This window comes from Epinephelus lanceolatus, chromosome 9 (genome assembly GCF_041903045.1).
Source record: "Epinephelus lanceolatus isolate andai-2023 chromosome 9, ASM4190304v1, whole genome shotgun sequence".
Classification (NCBI taxonomy): domain Eukaryota; kingdom Metazoa; phylum Chordata; class Actinopteri; order Perciformes; family Serranidae; genus Epinephelus; species Epinephelus lanceolatus.
The window spans coordinates 5,102,975-5,119,249 of NC_135742.1; the positions used below are offsets into that span (position 1 = coordinate 5,102,975).

At 40.9% G+C, this 16,275-nt stretch overlaps 1 protein-coding gene across 1 annotated transcript in view; it reads left to right on the top strand.

The window, feature by feature from the left end:
• Positions 1-16,275, top strand: part of fras1 (Fraser extracellular matrix complex subunit 1) — a 411,473-nt gene that overhangs the window by 321,149 nt on the left and 74,049 nt on the right. The window contains exons 31-34 of the mRNA XM_078170455.1: positions 6,281-6,397; positions 8,994-9,108; positions 10,216-10,353; positions 15,242-15,274. Of these exons, the coding sequence (XP_078026581.1) occupies positions 6,281-6,397; positions 8,994-9,108; positions 10,216-10,353; positions 15,242-15,274 (403 nt within the window). The remainder of the gene's footprint in view (positions 1-6,280; positions 6,398-8,993; positions 9,109-10,215; positions 10,354-15,241; positions 15,275-16,275) is intronic.

The window sequence follows — 16,275 nt, forward strand, 5'->3', positions numbered from 1 at the left end:
ATCTGTTGACCAGAACCATTAACCCTATGGGCCCAAACGACGCATAGTGCGTCCAAATTCACACCTGTTCTTCTCTGTGGATTTTCTCCGGGACTGTGCGTCATAGCGAGAAGCCACGCATATCACATGAAACAGCAGTCGGTAGTCCAATGTTTTCACAGCGAAAAAAAATGATAAAGTTACACTAAAATTATGTACAACAGAGCTTTCATACAGCTTTGCACACACATTACTCTTTGATGGATTACTCGCGAATGCAGGCTCGCATATCACATGAAAGCGCAGGAGCAGAGCTTTCCAGTGATACCACACACATCACTGTGCTGTCATCCCATCATGCTATAAATCCAGATTAATTGTCTACAAATTAAAAACCTGACGAATTTCTTTACAATCCATTATACAGATCTTGTTATCAGTCACTTCATATAGTGAGGAATATCGTATCTTACCACGTCTTAGGCTTACGTGTGTTTCTCCCTGTCTATCCACATTTGTAGTCCGGCTTTCAAAATGCAAATATCTCCATATTGTCCAGCTGACACTCCATCAAACTTTGTATGACAAGACCAGCGTACTTCACCTTTGCGCACCCAGACAACTGCAGCCTAATTATGCATGCATGACAGGGCCGTAGTCACCATATACACTGAGGGGGACACGTGCCCCCCCCCATGCCCAAAATGCCCCCACAGTATATAACTGAAACTGAAGAACAAATATTATCTTGGAGGACATCATTGCAATTGGTTGTAAATATTGCATGTTTCTTTCAGATAAAACACATTTTTGACTTGTGAATGAGTCAATGGAATTTCTTGCAATAATGAAAAAATACTGGCAATCATGTCTGCCTGGCACAAACCACATGTTTTGGACAACTGTGAAGTGACAGAATGTCCCAGCATCATGGTTCTTATATTGCCAGATTCCAGAGAGTCTCCCCTCTTCATATATGGCAGAATATGTCAACTTCCAACTTGCTATGGTGAGATACATGTAAAAATGTAAGAATTTAGTAACACAGATTTGTTTTTTTCAGTGATATAAAAATTAATATAAAATACAGGCACATAGAAGAACATGGAATGATGGGGAATCTAGCCCAGATTGTCCTGAAAACAACAAGATATAGCATGTGTATGTAGCCTTTACAATGACTGTGATATGAGCTTAAAAGTAAAGGCAGTAAAAATACCCCAAAAACGCCTAGGGCCCATAGGGTTAAATTCATAACATCAACACAGCCAGGTACTTCAGAATAAAAGCACAACTAGTTCTGCTTTGATTTATTTCATTATTCTTGTCTTACTTTATTATAACCGCACTTTATTGCACTTCATTATACAATATTAACTACTGTATTTAACTTTATTTTAAGTGCTATATTTTGCAGTTTAGTATTTTAATGGTCCACAGGAGTTAAGAGGAGATTTAAAAATACCATGATATACTGTACATTGTGTACTGCCGCGGCGACAAGAGGTTGCAGCCTAACAATTAACATGAGCAGCCACTCCATGGCCTCATAATGGCCCTCTTGACCTAATAGTAGATGTGGCAGGCCCCTTCTAACTCATATCTATGGTGCTTGAAACCACTGATAACAGCCGAGCCAGCCCCCTGTAGGCCCCAAAAGTACATAAGAGGAAAATGATAAAAAGAAGAAAGCTCGCAATTAAAAGTTACAGAGGGGTCCTGGTAGCTTATTGGGTAAAGCTGGTACCAGTAAGGCTGAGTCCTTACTGCAGCAGCACAGGTTTGAGTCCAACTCAGGCATTTTGCACCATGTTTTCCTCCTTCTCTCTCCTCTGCCTCTCCATTCTTCATAAAATATTACACTTGGCATCATAACCTAAGGCTGGTTAGATCCTGTTGAGGTGGGGAAATTGATTTTCTCTTATTTTTTCCATTGTTAGTAAGGCAGGAGTATGACCTAACCTTACATTTGTCTTTATTTTTATAGTACGATTTGCTCATAGATGTGTCACCCAAAAATCTATATTTTAAATTTAAAAAAAAATACCTGGTTGTACAAAAATGTGCCTCTAAAGCTGCTTCAATATATTTTAAGAGTGCAGAAGAACTGACAGGTGCAGAGCTCTAAGAGAATATCCCTCAAAGTTCTTATTGTTCATGTTGACACAGAGTTACCGTTAATAAGTTAGGGCGCCTGCAACTGATTATTTTCATTATTGATTAATTAACTGATTATTTCTTGGTCAATTAAATGTCAGAAAACGGTGAAAAATGTCCATCAGTGTTCCGGAAAGTCCAAATGGCATCCTCAAATGTCTTGTTTTGTCCACAACATAAAGATATTCAGTTAACTGTCGAAGACTGTAGAAGAGTGAAGAAAACAAAAAATATTCACACTTAAGAAGCTGGAATGAGACATTTTTCTTCTTAAAACATATTTAAACCGATTAATAGATTATCAAAATGACTGGCGATCAATATAATAGCTAACAACAAAACAATTCGTCGTTGCAACTCCACAGTAACTGATTGCGTAGGTCCTACCCTGGTTTTTAAATTCAATACAGCCATGGCCCTGGCAGAGTACAAACAATGTACAAAGACGAAACACACAAGAGGAAACAGTTTGAGAAAGCAGAACTGATTTGACCTGATGTCAGTAAACTACACGCAGCAGCCTAGTGCACTGGCTCTACAGAGTCTTATACCCAAACTGAAGATGTGATTGCTGTGCGACAGCGACATACAGTTTAATTTTGGAGTGGAGGTGGTACACAGGTGTGTTTTTACATAACTTCTTGCCTCATGCAGGTTTAATAGAAGACGTAATAGAGTGTTTTTCAAATCATGTAATAATATATGTCATTTATGTTGAATGGAATCAATTAGATAATCAATAACTTACTGGTGCAACACCAGCTTCAATGAACCCGTCTGACTCAGCACTGGCTCTCATGGTAACACATTACTTGTGATTGGTGGCGCTGACTCCAGGCTTCATGCTGATGTTACATTACTTCTGAATGACAGAGCTGACTGCAACTTCTTGAACTTTCTTCCCCCTCAAATGCCACTGATGTGACAGGAACAAGCCACAGCAGCAGAATAAGTAAGTGGTGACAAAAATTGGCTTTTAGAAGGAACAACTGAGGCTGCTTCTTTGCTCATGTATATCAGGGGACAAAACAAGTTCAGGCTATGTGCTGTGGTGAGCGCGGGCGAGAGAAATAGAGCACTAGTAACACAGTTTGATATAAAAGTTGAATCTGTTTACTTTTAGTAGCGTGGGCGGAGAGGAGCAGAGCCAGAAGTGTAGTTTCACTCCAGTCAGGAAGGCAGAGAGGATTAAACTGATCCAACACCTTCTCCGCCACTTATCAGCAATTCAATTAACATAATCTTAAATTTAAATTCAAATCATCAGCTGCATTATAAGCAAGCAAAAGTACAGAGATCAGAGGTCATAGCCTCGCCACAGTGCTGGAGAGTGACACTGTTGGAGAGAAGAAGAAGAGCGGGGGGAAAGTAGTGTGATGTTGCCAAGTTCCACAAAACCTTTTTCGGAGCAGAGTGTGACCCGGGCACGGACACCGCTGTTCATTTCCTGTTACCCACCAATCAACATTGATTTACTATAACCATGACCATGAGCGTTCTTTAATCTTAACCAAGGATTTTCTCTTTCAGCCACGACCATGCTCACTCCCTAGCCTTTGACAGCACCATAAAAATCTTAAAAGTCAGTGGTTTTACTTCTCACCTTGCTGCTGTGATGTAGAAATATACTCCAGGGTGTGTCATGACACAGTGACATCACCATTGGGTGTGGTTACACCAGAGGTCAGAGGTGAAGCAGCTGCGAAAAAGTGTTTTCCAGTCTCTTCAACTTCTTTAACCATCTCTCTCTCTCCATGCAAAGTGAACACATCATTACATATCACCATCTTTAAGATACACCTTCATTTTTGAATTACTATGGCATGTTTGTGTCACCATTTCCATCCAAGTGCACCTCTTTCCTAAGGTCAAACAGTCCTAGCTGCCTAGCAGCAGGCAGACAATGTCAAGCAGCCAAGAAAAAGACAATGAGATTATTTACTGATATCATCTCATATTGATTGCAGGCAGACTTTGTGATGTCACCAAATGTTGTATCATCGCCCAGAGAATCAATATGATACCATATCCTGATAAAACTTGTGATTTACACCCTTAATGATTTAACCTGATTACACGTTCACCATAGCTATATCAGATCAGCAAAATGTCCTGTGAACCACCTTTGTTACAGTGTTGTGTCTTGGTTTTGGAAGGCACTGATGAACAGTTATCTCCTGCCGATATAGGGTGTCGTATCAGCAAGGGTGGAAGAAATGTTCTGATGCTTTACTTAAGTAAAAGTAACAATACAACAATGTAAGATTTTTTCTATAACAACTAACAGTCCTGCATTTAAGTAAGAGTACAAAAGTATCAGTAGCAAAATGTATATAATGCGTCACAAGTAGAAGTACTCGTTCTGCAGAAAAGTGCACCCTGACTGGCATATTAATATATATTATACAATAGTTTGTTAGTAGAGATTAATTAATGTTTAAGCAGCATATTAATGTAAATGTTTTAAATGCTTGTAGAAGATTAGATATTAAAGTCCTGTACTTCCCAACCCAGAGGTCAGTGAGACCATTTTCTTGTTGGAGATTATAAAATTGAAAACCACTGGACTAAACTTAAACAATATCTTGTACTTCATAAGATTATTTATGTTAGATATTAATTTGAAAAGTAAGTGGTAACTGTAAGTTATCCAATAATTGTAGTGGAGAAAAAAGTTCAATATTTTCTCCCTGAGATGTGGTGGAGTAGAAGTCTGAAGTAGCAATAAATGGAAACACTAAAATAAAGTACAAGAACCTATAAATTGTACTCAAGTACAGTACCTAACAAAATGTATTTAGTTACTTTCCACTGCTGCAGATCAGAAAAGTTTCACATGGAGGTGATGATAAATGACGTGGAGGACGTACTGGATCATGCTAATTATCTAGCTTTTCTTCTGGTTATTCCAATAGAACCTTACATGTATCACTTCCTGTGCAGCAGGAAAGCACTGCCAAGTAGCAAATGTTTTTGCTAAAGCATGCCACCTTCATAAGTTAAAAAAAAATGCATTTGAATCCTGTCATACAAATTTTTTTTGTTCTTGAATCATTGTTATTTTCTCTGGAAATGGACAGAAAATAACGTCTCTTATAAAGAACATCATCAAAAGGGACCAGGATCAGTTCAAAGTGTAAGAAAAATGAGTGTGTGTGTAATTTACTGACTCAAAAACACAAATCTTGTGTTAGCGAAAACAAGAAAGGGAGAATCGGCCTTTGACTGAATGCTGATAGATGATTATAAATCTGCCATTCCTCACACAACCGTTATTGAACTGGTGAATATGCAATTACTTGCATTAGATTATTTGTCCATTGAATCTTATCTTTTTAAAAGCAGGAAAGGTCCCTGGGCAGCTACAAAGGAGGAGCAATCTTGATAATGACGGAGATGGAATTATCATTATTTTCTATTAACTTCAGAGAAAGATCAGAAAGTCGGAGTGTGTGCTCTGTCCTGGTTCAGAAGCAGCTGTCATCTCTGTGAGCAACCTGCTGCTTAATAAGGTTCTCTGAAGCTTCTTCTGTGCCCTTTTATTCTCTTTACATTGCGAAACACATTTTTATGGATTTTACAAAGTCATTTAAAAGTAATCAGGGGTGTAGTTGCTTCAGTAAGAGAAATAACTGCCCTAACACTGGACACAGATTAGCCATTAAACATGGTCAGCTGGGCAATGAGATCATTACACTGAATTTTACTCATATTGGCATCTCGTTCATTAATATTCGTGCGGTGTAGAGAGTGATTTATGGAAAGAAACAGATTTGGTCTCTGTGGTTCGGCCCTGCGGTGCAGCCTGACGGCGAGTTCACTTTCTGTTGTCACAGTTATAGACTGTTACGTGTTTTCATCACATCTGTTGCATCTCACTTCTGGTGATTCTCAAGAGCCTGTCATCACTCTGTCACATGGAAAATATGGATAATACACGAGCTGGTTTTCAGCAGGAAGGACTGATATTTATTGAGATAATAATAATGTGCTGCAGATAAAGACTTCAAACTTCAAGATAGGACAAGTTTAGAGTGAGTAGAGGACAAAGATAAAAGAAGAGGTGTGTTGAGTGTATTTTCTTGAGGATACAAGTTTTCAGTCTCTAATATGGGTGTGTGTATGTGTCTTTATGTGTGTGCAGGTTTCCACAGAGGCAGCCCCACTCATACAGAGCGATGCCCAGACCTTCACCATCGGAGTGCTGCCTCAGATCCCTGGATTCCCTCAGCTGGCCCCCGACTGTGATCTGCAAGTCACGGTGAGGAATACCAAAAAAAAACTGTTTTCAGAAAACGTGGGAATGCATGCATGTGTAGGAAAATTAGTTTTACTTTTATGATTTATTTCCCGAGATAATTAATGAGAAGTTATCAAAATGCACAGGAACACACACAGCATACAATTCTTATCCCACTGTCCAACCACACTGGCCAGTATGATATGTGTTTAGAACATACACAATGTTTACATTTTCAGAGCTCAACTTTCAAAAGTCATCACAATCATTCAGGATTCAAACTCAGACATCTGAGAACAGTGTTTGGTCCTGCACACTAGGCTTGGGTGGTATCTATTTTTGCATACCTTCATACCTTCGTGACATTTCACCGGGGTAAACTGGCAACAAGTTCTCTTCCCAAGTCGTCACATATTGCCGCTTTGTCGTTAGACTTTTACGTCTACATATTACATGCTAACTTTCCTCCTGCATCTGCCAATGACATTCCTAGAGGCCACAACCAGTGCTGGGACATCAACAAAACACATGGTTAGGTTTAGGCAACATTTGGTTAGGTTAAGAAAAATAATATAATTGTTTGGTTCTACATTTATTTGGGAAGTGAACACCAGACTCTTGGGTGAAAGTCCGGGGTTTGTTGGACCCATCCACCCCCCCCACCTGCTTTATAGGGACTTTCCAGCTCCTTATATGACATCGTTACCAGCAGCATTTCAAACTGACGTCCTGTGGCGTCTCATACCGCCGCGACAGGTGCCATCCAGCTACATTATGAATTGACGCCGCCTGTCTCCTTATCATACTGCTGCAACAGGTGCCGTCTGGCTGACCATCAGCGTATCATAACATCGCTAAAGGTTCCACCTGGCTGCATAACAAACTGACATCGCCCAGCGGCGTATCATACCTATGACAACAGTGGTTTTTGTCGTCTGTGTCTGACGCTGAAATTACTGACAAAGTGGTGGTATTTGATGACTGTGGAATTAGAACAGGCTGGTATACGACGGTATTTGTGTAAAAGAATAAAAAAAAATTAAACTAAAAGCTGAGCTGCCGGTGATTGAAGTCATTGCCTAGTCTACAATTTAGGGTTGGGTGTCATTCAGAGAGTTAGATGTTAAAGGTGCCGTGTGTAAGAATGTGGCCAAAACGGTTACTGCACTCAAATTCAAAATACTGCCGCGAGTCGTGTCCGCCCCCCGTTCAAGCAAGTCCGGCTTCTCTGCTGCTAACGCTGCTGCCGGGATACAGCGGAGGAAGAGCCGGCTGCTAATGCTATGTACCGGGACACTGCTAATGCTGCTTGCCGTGCTGCTAACGTTTGTTTCTCAAAAACATCAGTCGGGTCGATGACCCACCTGCACATGGGCTACAATGTATGATCGAAAATGAATAACAGTTGAAAGTATTCTAAATGTCCATCCCCGTCTAGCTATGATGCTAGTTAGCCAACTTTGGCTAAAGCTTACCTGTCGAGGAGAAGAGTAGCCACTTTGACATCTGATTTCAAATTCTTCTCCGCTTTCAACCGTCTCCACCGTTCAAAAGCATCTCCTATATAGACCCTCGCTTTGCCTCGAGTTTTGTCTTGCCGTTTTTGGGAATCATAACGAGGTCGTTTGGGTTTAGTCGCACCGTCAGCCATTGTAGCTCAGTCGTAACTGTAACTGATGCTGAGACTCTACTGACTGCGTGACTGGTAGACGGTGGTGGGTGGCGCAACAGGCCAAAACACAAATTCAAAACATAAACATGATTTGCAAACCGTAAAAAAAAATGTTTTAAATGGGAATATTCTGGCTGTACTATTGTTGTCGGTGAGATCAGTATGTTATATGAACATTATTCCTTAGTCTCTGTGACATATTAGGAGGATTTTACAACTATTTGCTTTAGATTTCTTACATATAGCTCCTTAAAAATGCACTGGCTCTAGATGCTTTTACTGGTCCTGTGATGTTATCCCAACCACTTCCAGTCACCGTGTTTCTCAGCTCAGTTGCCTGTTGCACCAGTAGAGACTGACCTCTGGTGGCACATGTTGTGCACTACAACACATCACCATGCAACATACAGCATCTGTCACCTTCATAGAAAGAGGTGCCTCTGTATTTTTACCAACACTGAAAATCATGTCTTCTGGATTTCTAGCCTACTACACACCTACTTTTAATATTTAATGGTGTGCAGAAACTTAATTGACGTTTTTACTTGTTGAAAACTTAATTTAAAAAAATGTGACAATTAGTTCTTGAACCTGGAAACATTAATGTGCTCCATCTGGCCCACTGAAGTCAGACTGGCATTAGTTTGCTGTATTTTAGATTAGATGGTTCAGATGGTTTCAGTGTTTCCATTAATTTACAACTGATTAAAAAAGAAGTAGAAATAGCTTGTATGTATTCCAAAATTACCTAAAAATCTCCTGGAAAATGTACTAACTTATGGAGTTGCTGTGAGACGCAGAGACACTGCTGGTTGTGTGGTTCGTTTTCTATTTATTTGTGCATTTGGATCCCTCAGCTCTAATCACACGGGGCGTGTCAGAGTTGGAGGATATAGTAGCTCTTGTTTTACCTCTGTTCTCACCTCAGCTTGTGTGTGTGTGCAGGCTCTGGAGGATCGGGTGACAGAGATAACGCCTTCAGCTCTGTCCTTCATTGACTCTGAGACTCCCAGCGAGAAGCTCGTTTACAATATCACCAAACCTCTACCGCAAGGACAAGGTCAGCCACACACACACGCACACGCACACACACACACACACACACACACACACACACACAGACTGCACACACACTGTGCTTTTTCCTCATAATGTGAAAAAGATTAAAAGGATTAAAATCTAAGTTCTGTCAGGGGGCAGGAGCCTTGTAATTAGATACGGTGAGTCAGCTTCAAAGCTTGTGCTTCAGAGCTGAAGCAGAGTGGGAGACGTTAATGTGTTAGGCTCTACTGTTCCTCATTAATTATCACTTGAGTGCCCATGAGCAAGGCACTGTGATCCATAGTTTGCTGCAATGGAGCTGATCAATGGCCCAAAAGTTTTTCTAGCAGCTTCCTGGTGTGAAATTTGATACATATTGTGGAAAACAGTTGTTATAAAGACACCTGTTAGACAGCTGATGATTTCAAAGTCTTATTTGAGTAATCTGGGACAACTTTAGCTTTAATGCCTTGCTCAAGGGTTTTGTTTTCCCAGGCTAGAAATACAAGCCAGAGACTAACAACCTGCCGTTCCTAAGCCGTCTTCAGTGGCATCAGCGCCCTCTAAAGTTGTCTAATTAATGTCTCTGAGTCTGGACTTTTACAAGAACGAGTGTTGATTTCCTTTTTGCTGAATTTAATGTGGCGTTCAGAACCGGAGCCATTAATTTCAGCGTCGGACCATCTGACAGACAGACTGCTGTATCATTTCTAGCTCTCCGTCTAATGAAAGAGAAAAACGATTTACAATGGGTCATATTCATCAACTAATGGACTGATAAATCTGTGTAGCAATCATTTTGAACAGAGCCAATGAGGAGGAGGACAGTGTCAGATTAAACAGCGGCAGTTTGTCATGACTGTTTTATTTTCTGAAATTAGATTTGAGATATTTGTTCTGAGCTGAACGCTCTTCTTCCCAAAGCTTCTTCCTCTTCTACCTACTGCCTTTTTCACCAGTTAGTGAAGTGTTATCAATCCAAAAAAACACTGTGGTTCTTTGTCTCTGTCCGCTGAGCAAATGAGTTATTTGTGCCCCCCAGACTGGCTGAATTTATGACTCCAGCATAGAGCAGGTGCAGGACCCCTCCACTGTTTGAACCTATTCCTGTGCTGCTTTTCTTCAGGTACGATCGAGCATCGGGACAGACCGTACACACACGTGAAACATTTCACTCAGGCCGACGTCAACGATGGCAAGCTCATCTACAGACCACCGCAAGCCCCTTCACACCTCCAGGAGCTCTACCAGTACTCCTTCATTGGTGAGACACACACATGTACACACTCACAAATCCTAACCTCACTATGATTACAACGAAAATGTGATTAATACAAGTATACAATCATTATTCGGGACTTTGGATGGTGTACCATTAAGACGTCAATGCTGGATGTGATGAAATGAAACTTTATTTATATTTTGATTCTCATACTTTTGTACTTTTATTTAAGTTTTGAATTCAGGACTTTACTTGCAGTATTATAGTATTTCTACACTGTAGTGTTACTACTTTTACTTAAAGATCTGAGTCCTTCGTCCCCCACTGATGATGAGAACATCCAAAGCCTACGCAGAGTCGGTATGAAAAGTTTAAGTGAAACAAAAAAAGCACTAATGAGTGTTTGTTCTTTTGTTTTGTCTTATTAAATTGCCCCTGGATGTTTACGTTCTGAAAATCAAATATAATTAATCTGAACTGGCTGCAGTGGCCAGATTTATTTTTGAACTGTTTCAGCCGAGCAGCCATGTATTGATCTGGAGCTGAGCAGTCTGCCGTCGCCCACCACAGGCGCTCTCTGTGGAGACTAAATAAGTAACCCTGGCTTCATAACACTGTATCAGGTTTCTGGTTTTAACACATAAAACCAGTTGACTTTAAGCATAGTGTGTTATTTTTAGGTGATTTACTATTCATAGCACTGCGATCAATTCTCATAATTGTTTTCAGTCAATTTAGTCGACACAGGGAGAGCTACTCATCCTACAGAGACAGATGTGCAGTGTCCTCTGTATCATTTCAGTATTCGTCTCTCTTCACATTCAAGCCTGAGAAAATTGCTGAAGTGATTACTCCAGAAACATTTGAGCACTTTTGGACTTGGACTGTTATAAGCCAGAGGTGTCTGTAACACAACTAGAGGCTGGAGCTTGAAAGGTGTTCACCGAGTGTCTGCAGGGAGAAATAAAGAGCTTTCTGAAAACAAAGTGTATTTGTACATTTACAAGAGAGGATTGTGAGGGACTCCTGCGTTTGCCGTGTTCACCTTTCATCGCTCCCGAAGTCATACGAGTGGCTACTTATCAAGTGAGGTAGGGGAGCGGTAGATTTAAACCTGAGTGCACTTGCCATCATCTGTAGAGGTCCTACAGAGGACACAAACACATTTAAGCCCCTATACCGGGAAGGCAAGTTGATAGAAATATAGAAATGGGTATCTCTAGAGGAATGGCGCCCTACTGGCAAAAGCACAATCACCCTTTGGATTTGTGGAGGGAGTGGGGCATGAATGAGAAACCTTGGTTGGATGATCTCAGTGGCCTTGAGGTGGTAGCATGGGATGTAAGAGTTCAGAGATGTATGAAGGAGCAAGATCGTGTCGGGCCTTGTATGTGATAAGCAGTATCTTGAAGTGCATTGTGCACTTTGTGAGGAGCCAATGAAAGGATGTGAGGACTGGTGTTATGTGGTATCTACAGCTGGATTTAGTTACGGTTCCTTTCCAGGCATTGATTAAACCCCCAAAAATGTATCTTTCTGTTCTTTAAAATTACATATTTAGACGTTTTTCCACCAAAAACACCCCTCCATGCCATAACATGGCTTAGTTGTAACTCTTCACCAGGATATTCAACTTATGGGCCCTGGGCCATCAAATAAAAAGCCAAAGGAGGATTCCCCCGACCCCCCCAACAGTACTCCAGGCTAATCCTTAAATGTTCTCAAATCATAGACTGCCCCTTTGCACACCTGACCTGTGCAGGGCTGCTGCAACTTAATTGCCTCTTGGCATAGATGAGATAGGATGGCAAACATTCAAAGTTTGAAAACAGGCAAACAATAATATATACCGATAAATATTATTGATGTTTTTCTTTAACCTTTATTTAACCAGAAAGTCCCATGGAGATTGAAATCTCTTTTACAGTAGAGACCTGGGCAAGGAAGTAGCCAATCAGAACACATTTAACATGCAACAAATACAACATGTAATACAAAAATCCACAACAAAACAAGTGTTCAACACATTCTTTGTGATGCCCTTAAATTCATAGATTCATATAAGTATTTCTCATTTTAGATCTTTTTGAAGATTGTTCCATGTTAAAGGTGCATAAAAGGAAAATGCTGTTTTCCCCAGAAGTGTTAAAACCCAGGGTTCATTAAAAAGCAACCACCTGGAGGAGCGTAGCTGTTGTGTTTGTTAACCTGCCCGTGGCCTTCTGTCATTTTGCAAAAGTGGACCCTGGACGAAGCAAATTTACTATCTCTATTCTACATCTTTGCCTCATTTAGTATTTGCAGAGCTATGAATATGCAAAATAGCCTTACCTGTAGATAATATGAGCCCTCGGCTTGACTGTGTCATCAAACAGCTAATAATGTTTTTCTAACGTTAGATAAACCTTGCTCCCGATCGCCAGCTCTGACAAGTTGAAGTACAAGTGAAACTTGCAAAATGTAAAACTATAACCTCCACCAAGCTGATAGGATTGTTTTTTTATTCTTCATGACTCAGCGCTGGCAATAGCCATGTCCGTATCTCATGAACGCCTTGAGGAAATTCAATTTTGGCACAAATGTTCACATGGACTCAACAATGAACTAATTCGATTTTGGTGGTCAAAGGTCACAGTCACTGTGACCCTAGACTCACAAGTCAGTCTTTAGGCGCTTTGCTTAACTAAAGACTGATGTCTTTCTCCCTGATTTTGTGTTTAGATGGGCGGATACAATTTCAGAGTTTAAAAAAACTCCCTATGTGGCAGAACCAATAGTAAATCTGCAGAGCGGTCCTTTGGTGGCTCGCTGAACTCTTGTGCTCGTAAACATAGTCCGACTAGAAACACGTGTAGCGGTACAAAATGGCTCAAGTCGCTGTAAGTCCTTCATTTCCACAATCTTGTGGACTGAGCACACGTTTGATAAAACGGAGTTAAATCTCTCGGCATCCATTTTCAAGCTCTCTGTGTGTTTGTTTCCTTGCAGACGAGGAAAGGGGGAGTGTACATTTCCGGGAGGGCGTGTCCTTTTCAAAAATGCAAGAGGCGTTGCTTTGTTGCCAGCCGTATTCGCCGGTGTGTTAAACACACTTTAGAAAGGAGTGTCCCCAGACTATCAGAAGGCGGAGATCTCTGATTGTCTGGTGGCGAGACTACTGTGACCTTGAATCCTTCTCATTCTCATGAACACGATATCTCAAGAACACCTTCAATTGGTGACACTAATCTTGGTTGCCCACCTTGAAACTGGGGGGATGTGTGTGAAGCATCCATGTTTTCACAGACATGGGTGTAAACTGTGAGGGAAACTTGAGTGGGATAGTGTATGTGACCTGGCATTAACCTATTATCTTGACATGACTTCAGCTAAATGATCTGGTGTGATTCTAGCCAAATATGTGAGGAGAAGCAATAGTTCTTGGAGCTGGTTGTCTGAATTACAGGAAAACAGCAGCCTAAGTGACAGGAAACACCTTTTTTGATGCTTGTTTGTCAGACACTTTAAATTGTTATGATGTACGAATTCTTTCGCTTTCACACGAGTGAACCTTCAAATGTCCAATCCTGTGTTTTGAGTCTCTTTATTGTACAACACTGGTGGACGGAGGCGTAAAACTGGGAGGCGGTAATTCTGGTTTACATTAGTGACAGATGCTCTTGAGACTCTCATTAGTAGGCTGCACGTGAGTTCAAAGGGGGAAATGCTCAGCCATGGCATCGGCTGCTTATTTTGCTGTCATGTAGCATATAAAAAAAGAAACATATGGACATGTTAACAAGGTTAAAAGGTTAATTTTCACCAGAGGGGGTCTTAAAGAGCCTGGCTGCAGCACAAGTTACAGGCTGGAGAGGGCTGCTTGGCTGAGACAGCAGAAAACGGCACTGCAGTAGTCTTGGCGTGAAAAAATTAGGGTATGGATTAGTAATTAGATCTCTAGTTGATAGCATTGATTTGAGTTTTGTGATGTTCCAAAGCTGGAAGCAGTAGGTTTGCACAAGCTTGTTTAAGAGAAAGTATAGAAGTCTTGATTTGTAGCTTGATCCATAGAAACTAAACCTCATGCTATTTAAACCTTGCTGCTTCAATGTACAATATTTCGAAGGACATTTACCAAGAACTTGTTACAGTGCTGTTACATAATGTTCCAATACTGTAGCAGACATTATAGCTTTCATCCCTGATAAATTTACTCTGCACCAGTGTGGCAGCCAGGTTTCTCTGGAGCATAACAGAAAATTACCTCCTTGTAATGTCTGATGGATGAAAATCCTGCTATTTCTGCACAAGTCCTCTTTGTGATAGTAGCAAGCAAGGCTTTTACGTTGTGCCAGTATTTCAGCTTAGAGAGCTCTTATCTTGATGATGATTCAGTACACAATTGGTGCAGAAAATTATTTTGTACAAGTCATATTATCTTGTCAACTGAAACTAGGTTCAATCAGCCAACACTCTTTAAATTGTGAAAGTTTCCAGCCATTTTGCAGAATTCTTTAGTTTTTTTCTGCCCTTAGTTGTACAATCCTGAAGCACATGTTCTATCACTAAGCTGTTAATGACAGACAAAGTATACATGATGAATATTTGAACAGGAAGAGTGGAGTTTAACTGTTTAAAAGCGATTTGAGGGCGGGTGAGACATTTTTCAAAGTAAATCTTAGCTGTTTTTTAAGAGACGTATGCACCGAAAGATAACCCATAATCCAACATCAAAGATGACTTTAGTTTCCCTTAATCTGGGTTTGTGGAGCTCTGGCGGAAAGCTTTGCATCAGTAAATCATCCACACTGCCTTCTGACTTTTATGCATTATAGCAGCATCCGTTCAGTTTTTACGTGCGCTGCAACACCCTGTCAGCTCCGCCTGAATCCACTGTTTTTTACTTTTATCACCTCGCAGCTCTGAAAGTTTTCTTTTTTAACCCCAACAGGTCTGCCGGAATCACTGAGCGTCTATTTCACAGGTATGTACTTCATCTTCTTTAATTTAGAGAGAGGAGGAGGAAATGGAAGAGGCAAATTGTTTCCTCTCTCCTCTTTTTCCTTCATCCTACACATTTTTCTTCCATCTCTTCTCTTGTTCTCCTCGTTAAATCCTCTCCATAATCAGTCTCATTTTCCTTCTCCATCCTCAATCTTCTCCTGGCTATATTCGTCTTCTCTCTCCTCCATCTCTTCTTTTCTCCCTCTCTGTTGTGTTTTCAACTTTCTTGTTTTGATTATTTCCTTCCTCTCCCCTCTCCATGTCTTGCTCCTCTTCTCTGACCTCAATTTTCTCCTGTTCTCTCCTGTTCCTGTCCTCTCCGTCCTCTGCACTTTCCACCTTTGCTTACATCTTTCTAGCATTCACTCCTTCCCTTTTTCCCTTCTCCTCCTTTTAATCTTCACCATAAATGTCCTTTGTCTTTCCCTCCTTTGGGATTTTCTCTCTCTCATCTACAGCTTTGTCTCGTCTTGTCTTCTCCTCGACTCCTTCGCCTTTTCTCTTCTTTCCTGCACACTTTTGCTCTCATCTTCTTTCAGCTCGGAAATTCACCTCTTCCCTATTTTTCTCTTTTGCCATCCTCTTTTTTCCACACTACATCTCTCCTTTCTTTTCCTGCATTTCACCTCGGTCACTTCGCTCTTGTAGAGGCAAAAATCGGTGCCCAGAAGTGGGCCTGTAGGCTCCCGACCGTGTCCTCCACTTGACTTTTCTGTTTCCCTTTGATGTCAATCTAGTACTTTGGATTCAGCTAAGTAATACTCAAAGAAACACTGGAGACAGGCAGAGTCCAATGCAATCGAGTTTAATGTGTTCACAAGCTTCAACACATACAACTCATCGAGTCACGCTCCGGAGCAGGACTAAAATCTCACTTTCTGAGGTGCTCCTTTTATGCTGGTGGAGGTTCAGAAGAATCTCCACCTTTTTTCTTTAGCCCTTTCTACCTGAGTCCAAACCTATTGGTGGTCGGCCTTTTTG